The sequence below is a fragment of the Pagrus major genome, chromosome 23 (assembly GCF_040436345.1).
Source record: "Pagrus major chromosome 23, Pma_NU_1.0".
NCBI classification, from domain to species: Eukaryota; Metazoa; Chordata; class Actinopteri; order Spariformes; family Sparidae; genus Pagrus; species Pagrus major.
This window is the reverse complement of record NC_133237.1, coordinates 25087740-25104977: the sequence shown is the minus strand read 5'-3', so window position 1 is coordinate 25104977 and position 17238 is coordinate 25087740. Positions and strand designations below refer to the sequence as shown.

The 17238-nt window shown below is 36.8% G+C and overlaps 1 protein-coding gene and 2 long non-coding RNA genes across 3 annotated transcripts; 2 read left to right on the top strand and 1 right to left on the bottom strand.

Annotated features, from left to right (window-relative positions):
• The first annotated feature begins 1391 nt into the window (after positions 1-1391).
• LOC141020125 (uncharacterized) lies at positions 1392-3208 on the top strand. Its single transcript, XR_012180797.1, has 6 exons — positions 1392-1448; positions 1582-1667; positions 1970-1985; positions 2356-2387; positions 2690-2705; positions 2956-3208. It is a non-coding gene; the product is annotated as an uncharacterized lncRNA (long non-coding RNA).
• A 1130-nt stretch (positions 3209-4338) lies between these two features.
• Positions 4339-9737, bottom strand: LOC141019704 (immunoglobulin lambda-1 light chain-like). Its single transcript, XM_073494693.1, has 4 exons — positions 9698-9737; positions 9280-9605; positions 5642-5675; positions 4339-4861 (listed from the first exon to the last, which is right to left on the bottom strand). The coding sequence occupies exons 1-4, from the start codon at positions 9735-9737 to the stop codon at positions 4533-4535; spliced, it is 729 nt and encodes a 242-aa protein (XP_073350794.1). The 3' UTR covers positions 4339-4532.
• Positions 9738-14613: 4876 nt separating this feature from the next.
• LOC141020079 (uncharacterized) lies at positions 14614-16470 on the top strand. The gene is made up of 6 exons (XR_012180796.1): positions 14614-14702; positions 14836-14921; positions 15224-15239; positions 15610-15641; positions 15944-15962; positions 16216-16470. It is a non-coding gene; the product is annotated as an uncharacterized lncRNA (long non-coding RNA).
• Positions 16471-17238: the final 768 nt, after the last annotated feature.

The window sequence follows — 17238 nt, the reverse complement described above, 5'->3', positions numbered from 1 at the left end:
ATAAAGCATCAGAAAAACAGTCAAAATAACAATTTTATAAGAGCCAAAATGATTACTGTGTAAATGGCATTCCTGCTGTTTGCTGTTTCCAAAAGAGACAAAGACATTCAAGCTATTAAAATGTAAAATGAGTTAAGAAATCATCTAATTCATACAATCAAGAAGCTTAATAACTTATATACTGTATATTTCTTAACTTTACAAAGAGGAAGTTGACTTTTGTGACCTTGAGTTCTGAAATACCGTGTTTGTTCTTCAGTTGCTGATAAAACTGATAAATCACTTCCTTTCTTAGGAAACATCAAGCATTGTCATTAGAAACATGTGAGGTCAAACACAAAACATGCACATTTTCTGTCCAGAGGGTATTTATTTTATATTAAAAATATAAGTATACATAAAAAATGATATCAAATTAATCTATATGCTGATAATGTCATTGAAAATAACAAAACTATTTTAAAAATGTACCAAAATATAATTAAAATGCAGATTTAATGCCTTCAGCATAATTGTTTGTGTTTTCAACAACATATCAACGCATTTTTATGATATGGAGTTGTTATAACTAAGGTTCAGGAACTGGACCACGCCACGCCTCCTCGCTGATCTGCCACCCAGGCCCAGCCAATCAAACCACCTGCATCTCATCAATCCAACCACCTGCGTCTCGTCAACCTAACCACCTGTGCAGCATTAACCCAACCACCTACGTCACCCTGATTCAATCACTTGCAAAATCTATATTTGCAAGCCTGACCATTTCTCTACCGTTCGTCTCAAGTTCTTACAACCCTCCCCCCCAGGCCCTCTCCTTCTCCACTATCCTCCCTCCCAGGATCACCAACAGCCCAGCCTTCGACATCGCCATCCCACGGCAAGAAGATCCTCCAGAACCGGTTACCAAGGCCATTCCAGCACAGGAACCACAGGGGGGACAATGAAGCCACGCCAACCAAGACGTGCGCCCATCGAGACGTACCCCCATTCTGAGTCTCAACCTCCCTGGTTCCTAGACGGTCCAGTCAATCCGCAGCCCTACTCACACCTCCTTTCCTTCATCCAACAACCTCGAACCCCCCCTTCCTTCATCCAACAACCCTGACCCCCCTTTTCCTATCCTCCCAAAATCTTCTACCAATTTAAATGAACTACCTTAATGTTAAAATGTGCCGTGGTCTCGTTAGTGAAATTGTAAAAATAAAAAAAAATTGCACTATGTGATATATGTTTTCATCTTTAATCATCATCACAGTCAGTGAAAAAAAAGTGAATTGCAAAACACATTGAGAAATACAGAATGACTGGATAAGTTTACTCCATCTCCATCCTTATAAAGAGACGGGTAACTCACGACTGCTCACCACATCACCTCTAGATCTCACAGTGCTCACTTTGCTGTCTGTGACACCAGTTTTTTTTGGTTCTGACAAACAAGCTGTGGAAAGGTGAGAAGTCAATTTAATCCTGATGTTACTTTAATAAATGCAAAGTCTTTTAGATGGGTTGTGATGAGCTTTGACACTGGTGAGTGAAGGCAGTGAATGATTCTGGATGTGGCCACTGTGATTTGTTCCTCAGGATGAAGTGTGTTATGATCTTTCTGGTGTTGACACTGGTCGTCCTCATGACTGAACCCGGGGAGAGTCAGAGTTGGTCCCAATGCAGTAAGTCACAAGCTTTCATACATACTGAGTTGATGTTAACAGATGGACCTCTGATTTACACAAACAGCAGGCTACTGTAGTCTGTGATCAACAAATCACACTTGACTGTACTAACTTACTACATACAACTTCACTTAGTTCTGTGTTTAGCTAAAATCTGTTATTTAGTCCTGGCACCTCAGATAATAAACATAAAACTAAGTAAAGAGAGCATCATTAATGTTTTCAATCCAAAGATTTTCAAATGTGATAATAATATACTAATGTTTATTTATCTTATTTTCTGCTTTTTGTCCCTTTAGGGTCCGATTGCGCGAAGTAAGTAATGCTAAATATTTTCTGTTGATTTCAAACAGACAAATAAAAGAAATAAAAAGACTTTGTGAAATGCCTCAAACCTATCAAACACAGAAAGCATCAGTATTAACTAGTTTCCAAGTTGATGTCTTCAAGTACCTTATTTTGCCCAACCCATTTAAATTCACGGTGATATAATAGCGGGTAAAGAAGCAAGTAGATACATTTCAGAAGCTGGAATCAATGAATCTTTGTCAGTTTTGCTCCAAAAATTATTACATACTTATTAATATATTAGAATATTTGTCATTTAAGATTCTGTTGATCGACCTCTATTGATAATTTGACTAACTGATTCCTCTCTCTTTCCCCCTTCTCTAACTTGGTATAGACAACCACTTAGCTCTTTGCGGTGGCTATGCAGTAAGTCACAAACTTTCACACATACTGAGTTGATGTTAACAGATTGACCTCTGATTTACACAAACAGCAGGCTCCTTTAGTCTGTGATCAACAAATCACACTTGACTGTACTAACTTACTACATACAACTTCACTTAGTTCTGTGTTTAGCTAAAATCTGTTATTTAGTCCTGGCACCTCAGATAATAAACATAAAACTAAGTAAAGACAGCATCATTAATGTTCTAAATGCAAAGATTTTCAAATATGATAATAATATACTAATTTTTATTTATCTTATTTTCTGCTTTTTGCCCCTTTAGTGTCCAGATGCATGACGTAAGTAATGCTGAATATTTTCTGTTGATTTCAAACAGACAAATAAAAAAGAAATAAAAAGACTTTGTGAAATGCCTCAAACCTATCAAACAATCAGTGAATTTCTGTCAGATTTTTGTTTTATTTAATTTATTATCATTATTATTATTATTGAAATATTTGTCATTTAAGATTCTGTTGATCGACCTCTGTTGATTTGACTAACTGATTCCTCTCTCTTTCCCCCTTCTCTAACTTGTTATCCAAACAGGGGGGGAACATCCCAAGATGAAGTGGCCGAAGATAAATTGAGGCGATACTATCAAGACTGAGTCTGTTCTTGATTTTGAAGATATAGTTTGAGCTGTATCTTTGTGCTTTACAAAGCAAGAAATAATTGGATGAGTAAACATGAAGCCTTTGAGATGTAGTGATTTTAGTCACAGCTCCAATTGATGTTGAAAAATGTAAAATTGCTTGATAGTGAAAACTATCCTGCTGAATAAAACTGCATTACAAAAGACCATCTCTGTTTTGTGGTGTTATTTAAGTGAATATATGCTTGTTATATTATTGGTGATGTTGGGAATTGATGGTAGGAAGGTGTGGTTAATATAAATTAATAATTATTGATAATAATTTTTAAAATTAACCCCCCTGTTATGTTGCAGGTCAAATGACCCATTTTAAAGTCAAAACATTTTAAAAAATTGTTAAAAGTATTTTTTAGTTATGAAACTTCTTCAGCTTGGCTTAATAAGTGTAATCAACATATAATATGAAAATGGTTCATTTCACATATTTGCAACACCCCCCTGCATGTTTATATTACTACTGGATACTGTTCGGGTCAAAGTGGAGGCTAAAAGGGGTCAGAAGTGTCAAATACTATTTGTTTCTTTGCAACTGTGAGACATATTTCACCTCTCTCTCTCTCCCTCTCTCTCTCTCTCTCTCTGTCACACACACACACACACACACACACACACACACACACACACACACACACACACTTGACCTCATCTGTAAAGTATATTTGTAAAATATTTACAATTAAAGGAACATTGAAGGAAATGAATCCGAGCACTGACCATCACAACCAGTAAATACCACAAGACATCTGCACAAAATAATCACAGAAAACTGCTCTGTGCAATATATAATACAATAGAGAAGTACTGAGTTTTATTGTCATACATTTGTTTTTTTTGCTCACTTGCTGATGAATGTGATTTGATTCAGTTCCCTCTGACTTTACAGAGAGCTGACACTTGACCTCTTCATTTACATGGAGCTATAAATAAGGAGAGGAGGCCTACAGGTGCATCCTGGGAAAGAAGAGAGGGAGGAGTTGAGAGGTGACGCTTCACTTACAGAGGATGAAAACTCAGTTTCATTTGCCCGTTTATCTGATTTTTCTAACGTCTGTAAGCAACTAAAACCAGGCAGAGTAATATTAATCTGTCTGTTGTGCTTTTATTTAAGATTACCACTTAAAACAATGTAGCTTTCTGAATTTAGATATACATATACAAGTAAGACAGAAATCTGTGAGATGGACGGCAGAAGAAAAATAAAATCTTGTCAAAGTTACAATACACAAGGAATATTACTGTTTTAAATGATATTTTCAGGAAAACAAATGATTACAAACTTGTTCTTGTTGAGTTTTTTTATTGAATGAGTTTTGAAAAATGCAGCAGTTGCAAAGCTGATACAACACCTCCACCTAACTGTCACAACATTTATTACAAGCATGCAGACACATCTTTTCTAACATGTGAACCTTGTAATGAGCAAACAGCACAAACAGTAAAGAAGCAGATTTGAAATGGTCGTTGTGCTCCTCTACTGTTCTTCAGTGGGACAGTCTGACTTGTTGATGTGTTTCTCTGCGATCTGGGAGCCCAAAGACACTTTACATTTGTAAACCTTTTCCATGTTCCAGTCTGACGTCTGGATGGCCAGATAGCTGCTGATTTGGAAAGTGTGGTCCGGTTGCTGAACAGCGGTGCTGGTAGAGATCCCACTGCTCACTTGACTCCCAGCAGCAAACCAGCTCACATCTGCAAAAGGCACAGACTGACTGGACAGACAGACCAGAGAGGCTTCGCTGGACTGGAGCTCAGCTCTGGACGGAGGGAAGACTGTCAGGACAGGAGGAGGGAGGCTGGAGCCTGAAAATACATCAAGGACATTCATCACATCACTAGAAATTAAGTCAGAGAAAAGAGAAAACTAACAAACACTCTCAGACTTAGTGTCAAAATAATCATCAACAACATGAGCAGAGTTTTTTTTTTTTTACATTTTGAAAGACTACAAGTTTCTCCCTGACCTCAGATATATAAGGATTACTAATGAAACATTATAATTTCACCAGAGAAATTCTGTTCAACCACAGTAATTAAATATCATCTCTGATTATCAGTCATTGTGTTCAATTACAGCAGATATCACTTCAGATTCAAAGGTGACTGTCTCACTAAATAATCTATATTTTCAAACAGGCACAATAAACAATGTTTACTCTGCCCTAATGACTGAAGATAAATAGAAAATATTCTCATTTTATTTTCACCTTCACCAGATAAACAATCAACCATTGTAGTAAGCTGAATTTCTCAATGAATAAATGAATGTTAAAATAAGACGTAATGTAAAAATAACTTCATTAAAGGTTAAATATAATAATTGAGAATAATCTTCTGTCTTTAAATCTCACAACAATTAAAACAACTTATGGACAAAATCATTTAATCAGCTGCTCAGCTGTCCATTGTCTTTTAAAGCACAGCTTGGTGCTGTTTCAAAGCTGATGTTAAAACTGCAAACAATTAATCTGCACTAAAAATGTTTCACACTTTAAACAAGAATTAACAAGTACATGAAATACTTAAATATACAAGAGAAACAATCAAATCTCTCCTGTTTTATGATGAGTTAAAAGTACTTACTTGTCACAATCAGCTTGGTGCCTTGTCCGAATACCACAGTGATTCAGTTTGTACACATGACTGTACAAAAACCTCCTGACTCTCACTAATGAGGGGAGTGGAAGTGAAACATCCTGTTGAGACCAACTTTCACTGTCCACGTCTCATTCACTTCATCAGTCTGCTTATATTCACAAACACTGCTGGACTTTATTCAAACACTCTTGTCTCTTTAGAGGACTTTTTTTCATGTCCTTCAATGTTTTGTTCCAGTTTTTCTGATTTGAAGTGTTTGATTTTGTTCATAATTGATTGAAGCTGTCAGGAGTGTCTCAGTAAGGTTTTTGTCACAGTGTAAATCACTGTGATACCCACTCATTGGCAGAGTTGTCCCATGTTGCACAGTGATACTGAGCAGAGTCTCCTGTCTCTGCCCTCTTAACTGATAATTTATGTTTGATGAGGCTTTAGAGTCAAATCGGTCTGAAGAGAATCCTGTTCCAAAGTTGTCAGGTGAACTGTGACTATGGTAAGACCTCAGAACATACTGAGGAGCTTCACCAGGAACCTGTTTATACCAATAAACATAACTTTCATCCCTCTCAATGTTGCAGTTGAGAACAACCTGTTGTCCTGTAGAAACTGTGTGGACAGCAGGCGTCTGGGTCAGCACTTTAGCTGCATCAACATCTGTCAACATACACAGAAAAGTACATGAGTCAAAGGTTTCTGTGTGAAAATATGGGCTGTAAAAGGAGTGAGAAGAATATCTTCTAAAGCAGTGATGAGAATGCAGAGGGTCCCCAGCATGTTGTCAGTGTGTGGTGTAAACGTCCCTTACTGTCCAGCTGAGAGGTGAGCAGGGTTGGAGTGTGAGGAGAAGAGAGACTGAAGCTTATAAAGACACTGAGGAGAGGAGAAGAGGAGGAGGAGAAGGAGGAGTTTCAACACTCATCACTCTTTATACTCATAAACTACATCATGTATGTGAGTTTTCACATCATACATTTTGATTACCTTTCTCCGGTCTCACCTGCTGCCTCCTTTCTGTCAGGAAGTGTATGATCCAATGACAGGTGGACAATGATAAACAGGATGTAGAGTGCACATAACAAGCATGCTAAACATGAATTATCACTTAATATTAATCTATTAGAAACACATCATTATTAAGCACTATTACACTTGAGCTTTACCGTCATAATTGAAACTTCAGTGATGTGGTGAAGTGCCATTAATGACCATCCAGCTCACCCTCCAATGTGATATTGTGAATACACAACAGTTAGCAACAAAATATCTGATGTAATCAAAATGTATTCCTATTGCTTGTGTTATTTCTGTTCCCCTGGGACTTCATGGGGTCTGACTAATACCCGGAAACATTCAATAAAGACGGCAGACTCTTATTTAATGAAACCTAGTCTACTGCTCTGTTAGAGTCAGAAAAATGTTGTTGTTTAGTTAAAAGTGAGAATTAATCAGCCAAATGAAGGAAACAGAATCAGTTACTGCTGTGTTGTGACTTGGATGGTTTTACGTGAGCAAAGAAGCTGTAAGGTTAGGACAGTTTAACATGTGAGTTAAGAAGCTGTCAGGTTAGGACAGTTTTACATGTGAGCAAAGAAGCTGTCAGGTTAGGACAGTTTAACATGTGAGGAAAAGAAGCTGTCAGGTTAGGACAGTTTAACATGTGAGTAAAGAAGCTGTCAGTTTAGGACAGTGTAACATGTGAGTAAAGAAACTGTCAGGTTAGGACAGTTTGAAAGAGGGTCAGAGAAGACAGGAGCTCATCGTCCATATAGGCTCACTGAGGTTTCCGATTTATTTCAATGATTAATAATGTTTCTGGCCCCAACACAACCTGATTTTTCGTTTTTGTTACAAATTGCATCCTGTGTTTAAAAACGTATATTATTATATTTCATGCAAATGTGTTGTTTTATAGAATAATCTCAGATATTATGCATGAAGGTGGTGCATATTTACTAGTGCATTGTTGTTTTGTTTCTATTAATAAAACATGAGTGCAAAGTACAATTAAATACAATTAAAGATTTATGTAGGAATTCAATATGTGTATGTTGTTGCACAGAGTAATGGTTGATGGCTCTGTGATCAGTTGACAAGTGTCAGAGTCTCAAAAAACAGAAGTATCAGTGAGAAGCTTTTTGTCACAGTGTAAATCACTGTGATACCCACTCACCAGCAGAGCTGTCCCATGTTGCACAGTGATACTGAGCTGAGTCTCCTGTCTCTGTCCTCTTAATGATGAACTGGTAATTTATGTTTGATGAGGCTTTAGAGTCAAATCGGTCTGAAGAGAATCCTGTTCCAAAGGTGGGTGAACTGTGACTATGGTAAAACTTAAGTACATACTGAGGAGCTTCACCAGGAACCTGTTTATACCAACTGACATAATGTCCATCATCTCTCCCAATGTTGCAGCTGAGAACAACCTGTTGTCCTGTAGAAACTGTGTGGACAGCAGGCGTCTGGGTCACCATTTTGGCTGCATCAACGTCTGTCAACATACACAGAAAAGTACATGAGTAAAAGGTTTCTGTGTGAAAATATGGGCTGTAAAAGGAGAGAGAAGAATATCTTACATGTTAGAGCAGTGATGAGAGTGCAGAGGGTCCCCAGCATGTTGTCAGTGTGTGGTGTAAACGTCCCTTACTGTCCAGCTGAGAGGTGAGCAGGGTTGGAGTGTGAGGAGAAGAGAGACTGAAGCTTATAAAGACACTGAGGAGAGGAGAAGAGGAGGAGGAGGAGGAGGAGTTTCAACACTCAGCACTGTTAACATTTATTAACCACCTACATCATGCGCAGTTTCACATTAAAGGGGCTTTATATAACAATCTGTAGCAGTTTACATGTATTAATCACTTTTCTATTGACCATATGTGAGCGGATTTTAACGTGACATGAATAATGAGATCTTCCCTCTCTCTTTCGATTGCCTTTATAAGCCTGTGGTGTTTAAGTTGTTGGTTGCTGCTGGACTGTGGATTTCTTTGGATAGCTTTCCCATCTCCTTGTGTTTTTCCACTCATTACTCTCACCTGTGTTTCTCTGCCTCTCTCCACCTGCACCTCCTCCCATCATTAATTTAGTTTGTATTTAAGTCCAGTCTTCAGTTCAGTCTTTGTCTAGTCATCTGTTGTGTTTCTCAGATCGTGCTGTTTTTACCTGGTCCTGCTGTTGATCCTAAATAAACTCAATCTATTAATATTCCTGCCTGCCCTCTCTTGCATGTAGATCCAATGTAACAATCATCACTACCTGTATGTCTCAGAAATATCTATCACATGTTGTTTTTTTCACTCAGAACAGCTTCTGAAACATTTCTGTGACTAAAAATGTTAAGTATTTATACACAGTAACATTTAAAGTCTGTTTTATAGAATAATCTCAGTTATTATGCATGAAGGTGGTGCATATTTACTCGTGCATTGCTTTTTTTGTTTCCATTAATAAAGCATGAGTGCAAAGTGCAATTAAATACAATTAAAGATTCATGTGGGAATTCAACAAAGTGTATGTTGTTACACAGAGTAATGGTTGATGGCTCTGTGATCAGTTGACAAGTGTCAGAGTCTCAAAAAGCAGAAGTATCAGTGAGGAGGTTTTTGTCACAGCATAAATCACTGTGATACGTACTCATTAACAGAGTTGTCCCATGTTTGACAGTAATAGACTGCTGAGTCTCCTTCCTCCACATTGTTGATGATCAAACGATAATCTGTTTGTGACTGATGAGTACATGTGAACTTTGGAGAGGAGAAACCAGAGCCATAATATACAGAGCTATAGCTGTGACGAAACCTCAGTACATACTGAGGAACTCCTCCTGGAACCTGTTTGTACCAGCGAGCATCACTGTCAGTAACAGTCCCCAGGTTACAGTCCATGGTGGCTGTCTCTCCTCTCCTCAGCGTCACAACAGGAGGCTTCTGTGTCAGCACCGTCACACCACTCACACCTGGAAACAACAAGATGACATGGAGTCAAGAGAAACACACAGACTGATGAATCCAACATGAGGTCAAAGCTGCAGTAAGTCAGCCTCCTTACATGTTAGAGCAGTGATGAGAGTGCAGAGGGTCCCCAGCATGTTGTCAGTGTGTGCTGAGAATGGCCTTGTAACTTGGAAAGTGAGCTTACTGCTGACAGACTAGAGGCTTTGGAGGATGAGGAGAGGAGGTGCTGGAGGAGCAATTTAATACGACACTGAAACTGAGAGTGACTGACAGGAGGAGGAGCTCTGCTTCAGTCTGCATGCTTTGTCACATTTAAATTATTTCAACCCCCAAAAAATGTTATAAATGAAATTTAAGATCTGAAAAGTTCCTGGGATTCATGACATCAAAGTTTGTAAACTAGTCAAATCTTTCTTGAGATACAAAAATCATCTTTATCTGATTCACATGTTTTTCACAAGTTACAAGGAGAGACTTATTACAGGTTGTAAGCTGCAGTAAAAAAACAAAAAAACACAAAAACTACAAATGATGAAAATAATCTCTGGTGTCCACTGATGTGGAAATTTGCCTTCAGCTTTACAGGTTCCAGTTAGACTGATGTTTATAAATGAATCAAGTGAAGCAGTGGTTGGTGTGAAGTACATTTTGTAAAGGTGTTGCTGCAGTGGCTGTAAAGCGTCTGTAAAGCTCGAGGGGCTGAATTCTTTAAAAAGGGGATAAGCAGGTTCATGCATGATTTGTAGGGCCTTTTGTTTCACCTGCGTTTTATATGTACATCCCAGCTGTTTCTGCACTTTACAAATTCATTTACTGACCATATTTGATTCTGAACAGTCTATTTTTATGACTTAGCGCCTAGGTGCCCGTACCATGTGCACATATTAAAACACTTTGGACAGAAAGACTTCAGTGAACAGTCTCTAAAATGATCTTATTTAAATTGTATGAATCCAATTTCCTGATTTGTTTTTTAGAAATGTATCATTTGTAAAAAAAAAAAAAAAAAAAAAAAGTCTTAGCTTTATTATGAAAACAGACCTTGTCTTCACACCAGTAATAATCTCACTAACATGCTGGGAATATGCCGACTGACTAACTTAAACATTTTATTAAAACATCAGTGTGTTTCCTGTCAAGGGACAGTTTTACAGAGAACTGATACTGAACCTCTTAATTTACATGGAGCTAAATAAAGACAGGAGGCCTGCAGGTGCATCCTGTAGATCAGAGAGAGGAGTTGAAAAATGAGTCTGTAATCTGTGTGCATGCCTTTTCTAATAGTGTTCCAGTGCTGCTCTCTAGTGTGCACTGAACAGAATAGCAACACACTGTGGTTTAACGTATGTGCTCCCTTCTTTACTGTCATCACATTGTGCTACGCAATGTAATAAATATATAGAAAGAAATGCATGCAAAGAACATATTACAGGACATATTAAAGGCCATTTTTATCATTTAGTGCAATTAATTCTTCAGTCATTAACTAAAATTGCTAAATGTATACAACATGTGATAAAAATGTGAATTTTCATTTTTTAACTTGAGATAATATGGTGGCAATTTGTTCTGGTCCCACAAAGTGACCGTCTGCTTTACTGCAGACAACCAGCAGAGGGCAGATAGCAGCAGACATTTGTTTGTGTGTGTGTGTGTGTGTGTGTGTGTGTGTGTGGTTGTGTGTGTGGTTGTGTGTATCTGAGAGAAAAAAGAAAGAGGAGCCAAGATGGTGGTCATTGTCAAAGTGACAAGATGGTGGAGAGCCAATATGGCTACCATTACATTAGATGACACAATTGGCCACTTTATAATAGTGTGAGGTTGTGGAATTTATGAAATATATAAATAATCAATATATATAATCATCAAATATATATATATATATATATATATATATATGTATATTTATATTTCGATTCAATAAGCTATTTTATGTATGCATACTGGTATAACAGTACTGTTTTTGGTTTTTTTTGTCATTAATACATAAATTGACAAGTTTAGAACAGAACCAGGGGGAGTTCTCAATTAATGTTGTGTCTACTCTTTTAATTAACGTCCAGTGAAAACCACTTAATTGCAAATTTGGTGTTTTTGAATTTTTCGATAAAAATGAAGGAACTGTTCCTTTTATGAGAAGAAACAATTCTCCTATTTCTTAAGCCAAACAAATGATTTGGAAAGCCATCGAATCATCTGACAAATGCTGAAAACATATCTGTTTTTCTTGGCTCATGAAAAATTGCCATTTTTTTATATTAGTGGTTTTCACTGGACAGGGACAATGTGGTCTGTGTCTGTATGTCTTTCTGTCTGTCTGTGGGCAGACATTGCCAACACGATAGCATCACAACCGTGTGAGTGATGAGTACTCCTGTGACAATGTAGTAATCACTACTGAGTAGTCATGGATCAGAACGTGAACATGTTTACGGGCCTGCCATTGCAAGATGGTCTCTAGCTTATATTTAATTTCAAAATGTACTGTTATGTTACAAGACTTAACAATAAACTTATATACTGTATATTTCTTCTAACTTAACAAAGAGGAAGTTGACCTTTTCTTTACCTGAGTTTTGAAATACCTTGTTCTTCTTTTGCTGATAAAAATGATGAATCACTTCCTGTCTTAGGAAACATCAAGCATTGTCATTCCAAACATGTGAGGCTCAAACAAAAAAAAAGTACATTTTCTGTCCTGGCATCTCAGCTTATAAACCCAAACTAAGTAAAGAGAGCGTCATTAATGTTCTAAATGCAAATATTTTCGAATGTTATAATAGTATACTAATGTTTATTTATCTAATTTTCATCTTTTTGTCCCTTTAGGACCTCAATCTCCACCGTAAGTATTACTGAATATTTTCTATTGATTTCAAACAGACAAATAAAAAAGAAATGAAAAGATGCCCCAAACCTATCAAACATAGCAAGCATCAGTATTAACCAGATCCCAAGCTGATGTTTTCAAGTACTTTATTTTGTCCAACCCATTTAAATTCTTGACACAATAGAGGGTAAAAGAGCAAGTCAACACATTTCAGAAGCTGGAGTCAGTGATTTTTGGTCAGTTTTTGCTCCAAAAATTATTGCAAAATTATTAAATTATTAAAATATTTGTCATTTAAGATTCTGTTGATCGACCTCTGTTGATAGTTTAACTAACTGATTCCTCTCTTTTGTTCCCCCTTCTCTATCTTGTTATGCAAACTGTTGAAAGAGTCTGTTCTTGATTTTGAAGATATAGTTTGAGCTATATCTTTGTGCTTTGCACAGCAAGAAATAATTGGATGAGTAAACATGAAGCCTTTGAGATGTAGTGATTTTAGTCACAGCTCCAATTGATGTTGAAAAATGTAAAATTGCTTGATAGTGAAAACTATCCTGCTGAATAAAGCTGCATTACAAAAGACCATCTTTGTTTTGTGGTGTTATTTAAGTGAACATGCTTGTAAATTTATTGGTGATGATAATCAAGAACATTGTTTTTTATTAAGTCAGCGGTAAATGTTTAAATTAAGTAGATCTAAATAATGTGTGTGTTGGTGTGATCAGTTCATTAAATGAACAGTCTTCCTATTTCTTTCTGTTTCTGACTGTACTTGTGTGTCTGGTAAAGCAGCACTTTGGAAATGATTCAAGTATGGCATTTCCTCCATCAATAGATTAATCATTTGGTCTATAAAACATCAGAAAAACAGTCAAAATAACAATTTTATAAGAGCCAAGATGATCACTGTGTAAATGGCATTCGTGCTGTTGGCTGTTTCCAAAAGAGACAAAGACATTCAAGCTATTAAAATGTAAAATGAGTAAAAAAAATCATCTAATTCATACAATCAAGAAGCTTAACAACTTATATACTATATATTTCTTTTAACTTTACAAAGAGGAAGTTGACTTTTGTTCCCCTTGAGTTCTGAAATACCATGTTTGTTCTACAGTTGCTGATAAAACTGATAAATCACTTCCTTTCTTAGGAAACATCAGCATTATCATTAGAAACATGTGAGGTCAAACACAAAACATGCACATTTTCTGTCCAGAGAGTATTTACTTTATATTGAAAATATAAGTATACATAAAAAATTATATCGAATTAATCTATATGCTGATAATGTCATTGAAAATAACAAAACTATTTTAAAAATGTACCAAAATATAATTAAAATGCAGATTTAATGCCTTCAGCATAATTGTTTGTTGTTGTGTTTTCAACAACATATCAACACATTTTTATGATATGGAGTTGTTATAACTAAGGTTCAGGAACTGGACCACGCCACGCCTCCTCGCTGATCTGCCACCCAGGCCCAGCCAATCAAACCACCTGCGTCTCATCAATCCAACCACCTGCGTCTCGTCAACCTAACCACCTGTGCAGCATTAACCCAACCACCTACGTCACCCTGATTCAATCACTTGCAAAATCTATATATGCAAGCCTGACCATTTCTCTACCGTTCGTCTCAACTTCTTACAACCCTCCCCCCCAGGCCCTCTCCTTCTCCACTATCCTCCCTCACAGGATCACCAACAGCCCAGCCTTCGACATTGCCATCCCACGGCAAGAAGATCCTCCAGAACCCAGGCCATTCCAGCACAGGAACCACAGGGGGGACAATGAAGCCACGCCAACCAAGACGTGCGCCCATCGAGACGTACCCCCATTCTGAGTCTCAACCTCCCTGGTTCCTAGACGGTCCAGTCAATCCGCAGCCCTACTCACACCTCCTTTCCTTCATCCAACAACCGTGACCCCCCTTTTCCTATCCTCCCAAAATCTTCTACCAATTTAAATGAACTACCTTAATGTTAAAATGTGCCGTGGTCTCGTTAGTGAAATTGTAAAAGAAAAAAAATTGCACTATGTGATATATGTTTTCATCTTTAATCATCATCACAGTCAGTGAAAAAAAAGTGAATTGCAAAACACATTGAGAAATACAGAATGACTGGATGAGTTTACTCCATCTCCATCCTTATAAAGAGACGGGTAACTCACGACTGCTCACCACATCACCTCTAGATCTCACAGTGCTCACTTTGCTGTCTGTGACACCAGTTTTTTTTGGTTCTGACAAACAAGCTGTGGAAAGGTGAGAAGTCAATTTAATCCTGATGTTACTTTAATAAATGCAAAGTCTTTTAGATGGGTTGTGATGAGCTTTGACACTGGTGAGTGAAGGCAGTGAATGATTCTGGATGTGGCCACTGTGATTTGTTCCTCAGGATGAAGTGTGTTATGATCTTTCTGGTGTTGACACTGGTCGTCCTCATGACTGAACCCGGGGAGAGTCAGAGTTGGTCCCAATGCAGTAAGTCACAAGCTTTCATACATACTGAGTTGATGTTAACAGACTGACCTCTGTTTTACACAAACAGCAGGCTCCTTTAGTCTGTGATCAACAAATCACACTTGACTGTACTAACTTACTACATACAACTTCACTTAGTTCTGTGTTTAGCTAAAATCTGTTATTTAGTCCTGGTACCTCAGATAATAAACATAAAACTAAGTAAAGAGAGCATCATTAATGTTTTAAATCCAAAGATTTTCAAATGTGATAATAATATACTAATGTTTATTTATCTTATTTTCTGCTTTTTGTCCCTTTAGGGTCCGATTGCGCGAAGTAAGTAATGCTAAATATTTTCTGTTGATTTCAAACAGACAAATAAAAGAAATAAAAAGACTTTGTGAAATGCCTCAAACCTATCAAACACAGAAAGCATCAGTATTAACTAGTTTCCAAGTTGATGTCTTCAAGTAACTTATTTTGTCCAACCCATTTAAATTCACGGTGATATAATAGCGGGTAAAGAAGCAAGTCGATACATTTCAGAAGCTGGAATCAATGAATCTTTGTCAGTTTTGCTCCAAAAATTATTACATACTTATTAATATATTAGAATATTTGTCATTTAAGATTCTGTTGATCGACCTCTATTGATAATTTGACTAACTGATTCCTCTCTCTTTCCCCCTTCTCTAACTTGGTATAGACTACCACTTAGCTCTTTGCGGTGGCGATGCAGTAAGTCACAAACTTTCACACATACTGAGTTGATGTTAACAGATTGACCTCTGATTTACACAAACAGCAGGCTCCTTTAGTCTGTGATCAACAAATCACACTTGACTGTACTAACTTACTACATACAACTTCACTTAGTTCTGTGTTTAGCTAAAATCTGTTATTTAGTCCTGGCACCTCAGATAATAAACATAAAACTAAGTAAAGACAGCATCATTAATGTTCTAAATGCAAAGATTTTCAAATATGATAATAATATACTAATTTTTATTTATCTTATTTTCTGCTTTTTGTCCCTTTAGGGAGTGACTGCGACAAATTGTAAGTATTACTGAATATTTTCTGTTGATTTCAAACAGACAAATAAAAAAGAAATAAAAAGACTTTGTGAAATGCCTCAAACCTATCAAACAATCAGTGAATTTCTGTCAGATTTTTGTTTTATTTAATTTATTATCATTATTATTATTATTGAAATATTTGTCATTTAAGATTCTGTTGATCGACCTCTGTTGATAATTTAACTAACTGATTCCTCTCTCTTTCCCCCTTCTCTAACTTGTTATCCAAACAGGGGGGGAACATCCCAAGATGAAGTGGCCGAAGATAAATTGAGGCGATACTATCAAGACTGAGTCTGTTCTTGATTTTGAAGATATAGTTTGAGCTGTATCTTTGTGCTTTACAAAGCAAGAAATAATTGGATGAGTAAACATGAAGCCTTTGAGATGTAGTGATTTTAGTCACAGCTCCAATTGATGTTGAAAAATGTAAAATTGCTTGATAGTGAAAACTATCCTGCTGAATAAAGCTGCATTACAAAAGACCATCTCTGTTTTGTGGTGTTATTTAAGTGAATATATGCTTGTTATATTATTGGTGATGTTGGGAATTGATGGTAGGAAGGTGTGGTTAATATAAATTAATAATTATTGATAATAATTTTTAAAATTAACCCCCCTGTTATGTTGCAGGTCGAATGACCCATTTTAAAGTCAAAAAATTTTAAAAAATTGTTAAAAGTATTTTTTCGGTATGAAACTTCTTCAGCTTGGCTTAATAAGTGTAATCAACATATAATATGAAAATGGTTCATTTCACATATTTGCAACACCCCCCTGCATGTTTATATTACTACTGGATACTGTTCGGGTCAAAGTGGAGGCTAAAAGGGGTCAGAAGTGTCAAATACTATTTGTTTCTTTGCAACTGTGAGACATATTTCACCTCTCTCTCTCTCTCTCTCTCTCTCTCTCTCTCTGTCACACACACACACACACACACACACACACACACAGACACACTTGACCTCATCTGTAAAGTATATTTGTAAAATACTTACAATTTAAGGAACAGTGAAGGAAATGAATCCGAGCACTGACCATCACAACCAGTAAATACCACAAGACATCTGCACAAAATAATCACAGAAAACTGCTCTGTGCAATATATAATACAATAGAGAAGTACTGAGTTTTATTGTCATACATTTGTTTTTTTTGCTCACTTGCTGATGAATGTGATTTAATTCAGTTCCCTCTGACTTTACAGAGAGCTGACACTTGACCTCTTCATTTACATGGAGCTATAAATAAGG

Coding starts and splice junctions, on each gene's coding strand:
- LOC141019704 (XM_073494693.1), bottom strand. CDS start 9,737: ATGCTGGGGACCCTCTGCACTCTCATCACTGCTCTAACAT. Junction 9,606..9,697: donor TCTCATCACTGCTCTAACAT/GTAAGGAGGCTG, acceptor TGTTGTTTCCAG/GTGTGAGTGGTGTGACGGTG. Junction 4,862..5,641: donor CACCAAGCTGATTGTGACAA/GTAAGTACTTTT, acceptor ATGTATTTTCAG/GCTCCAGCCTCCCTCCTCCT.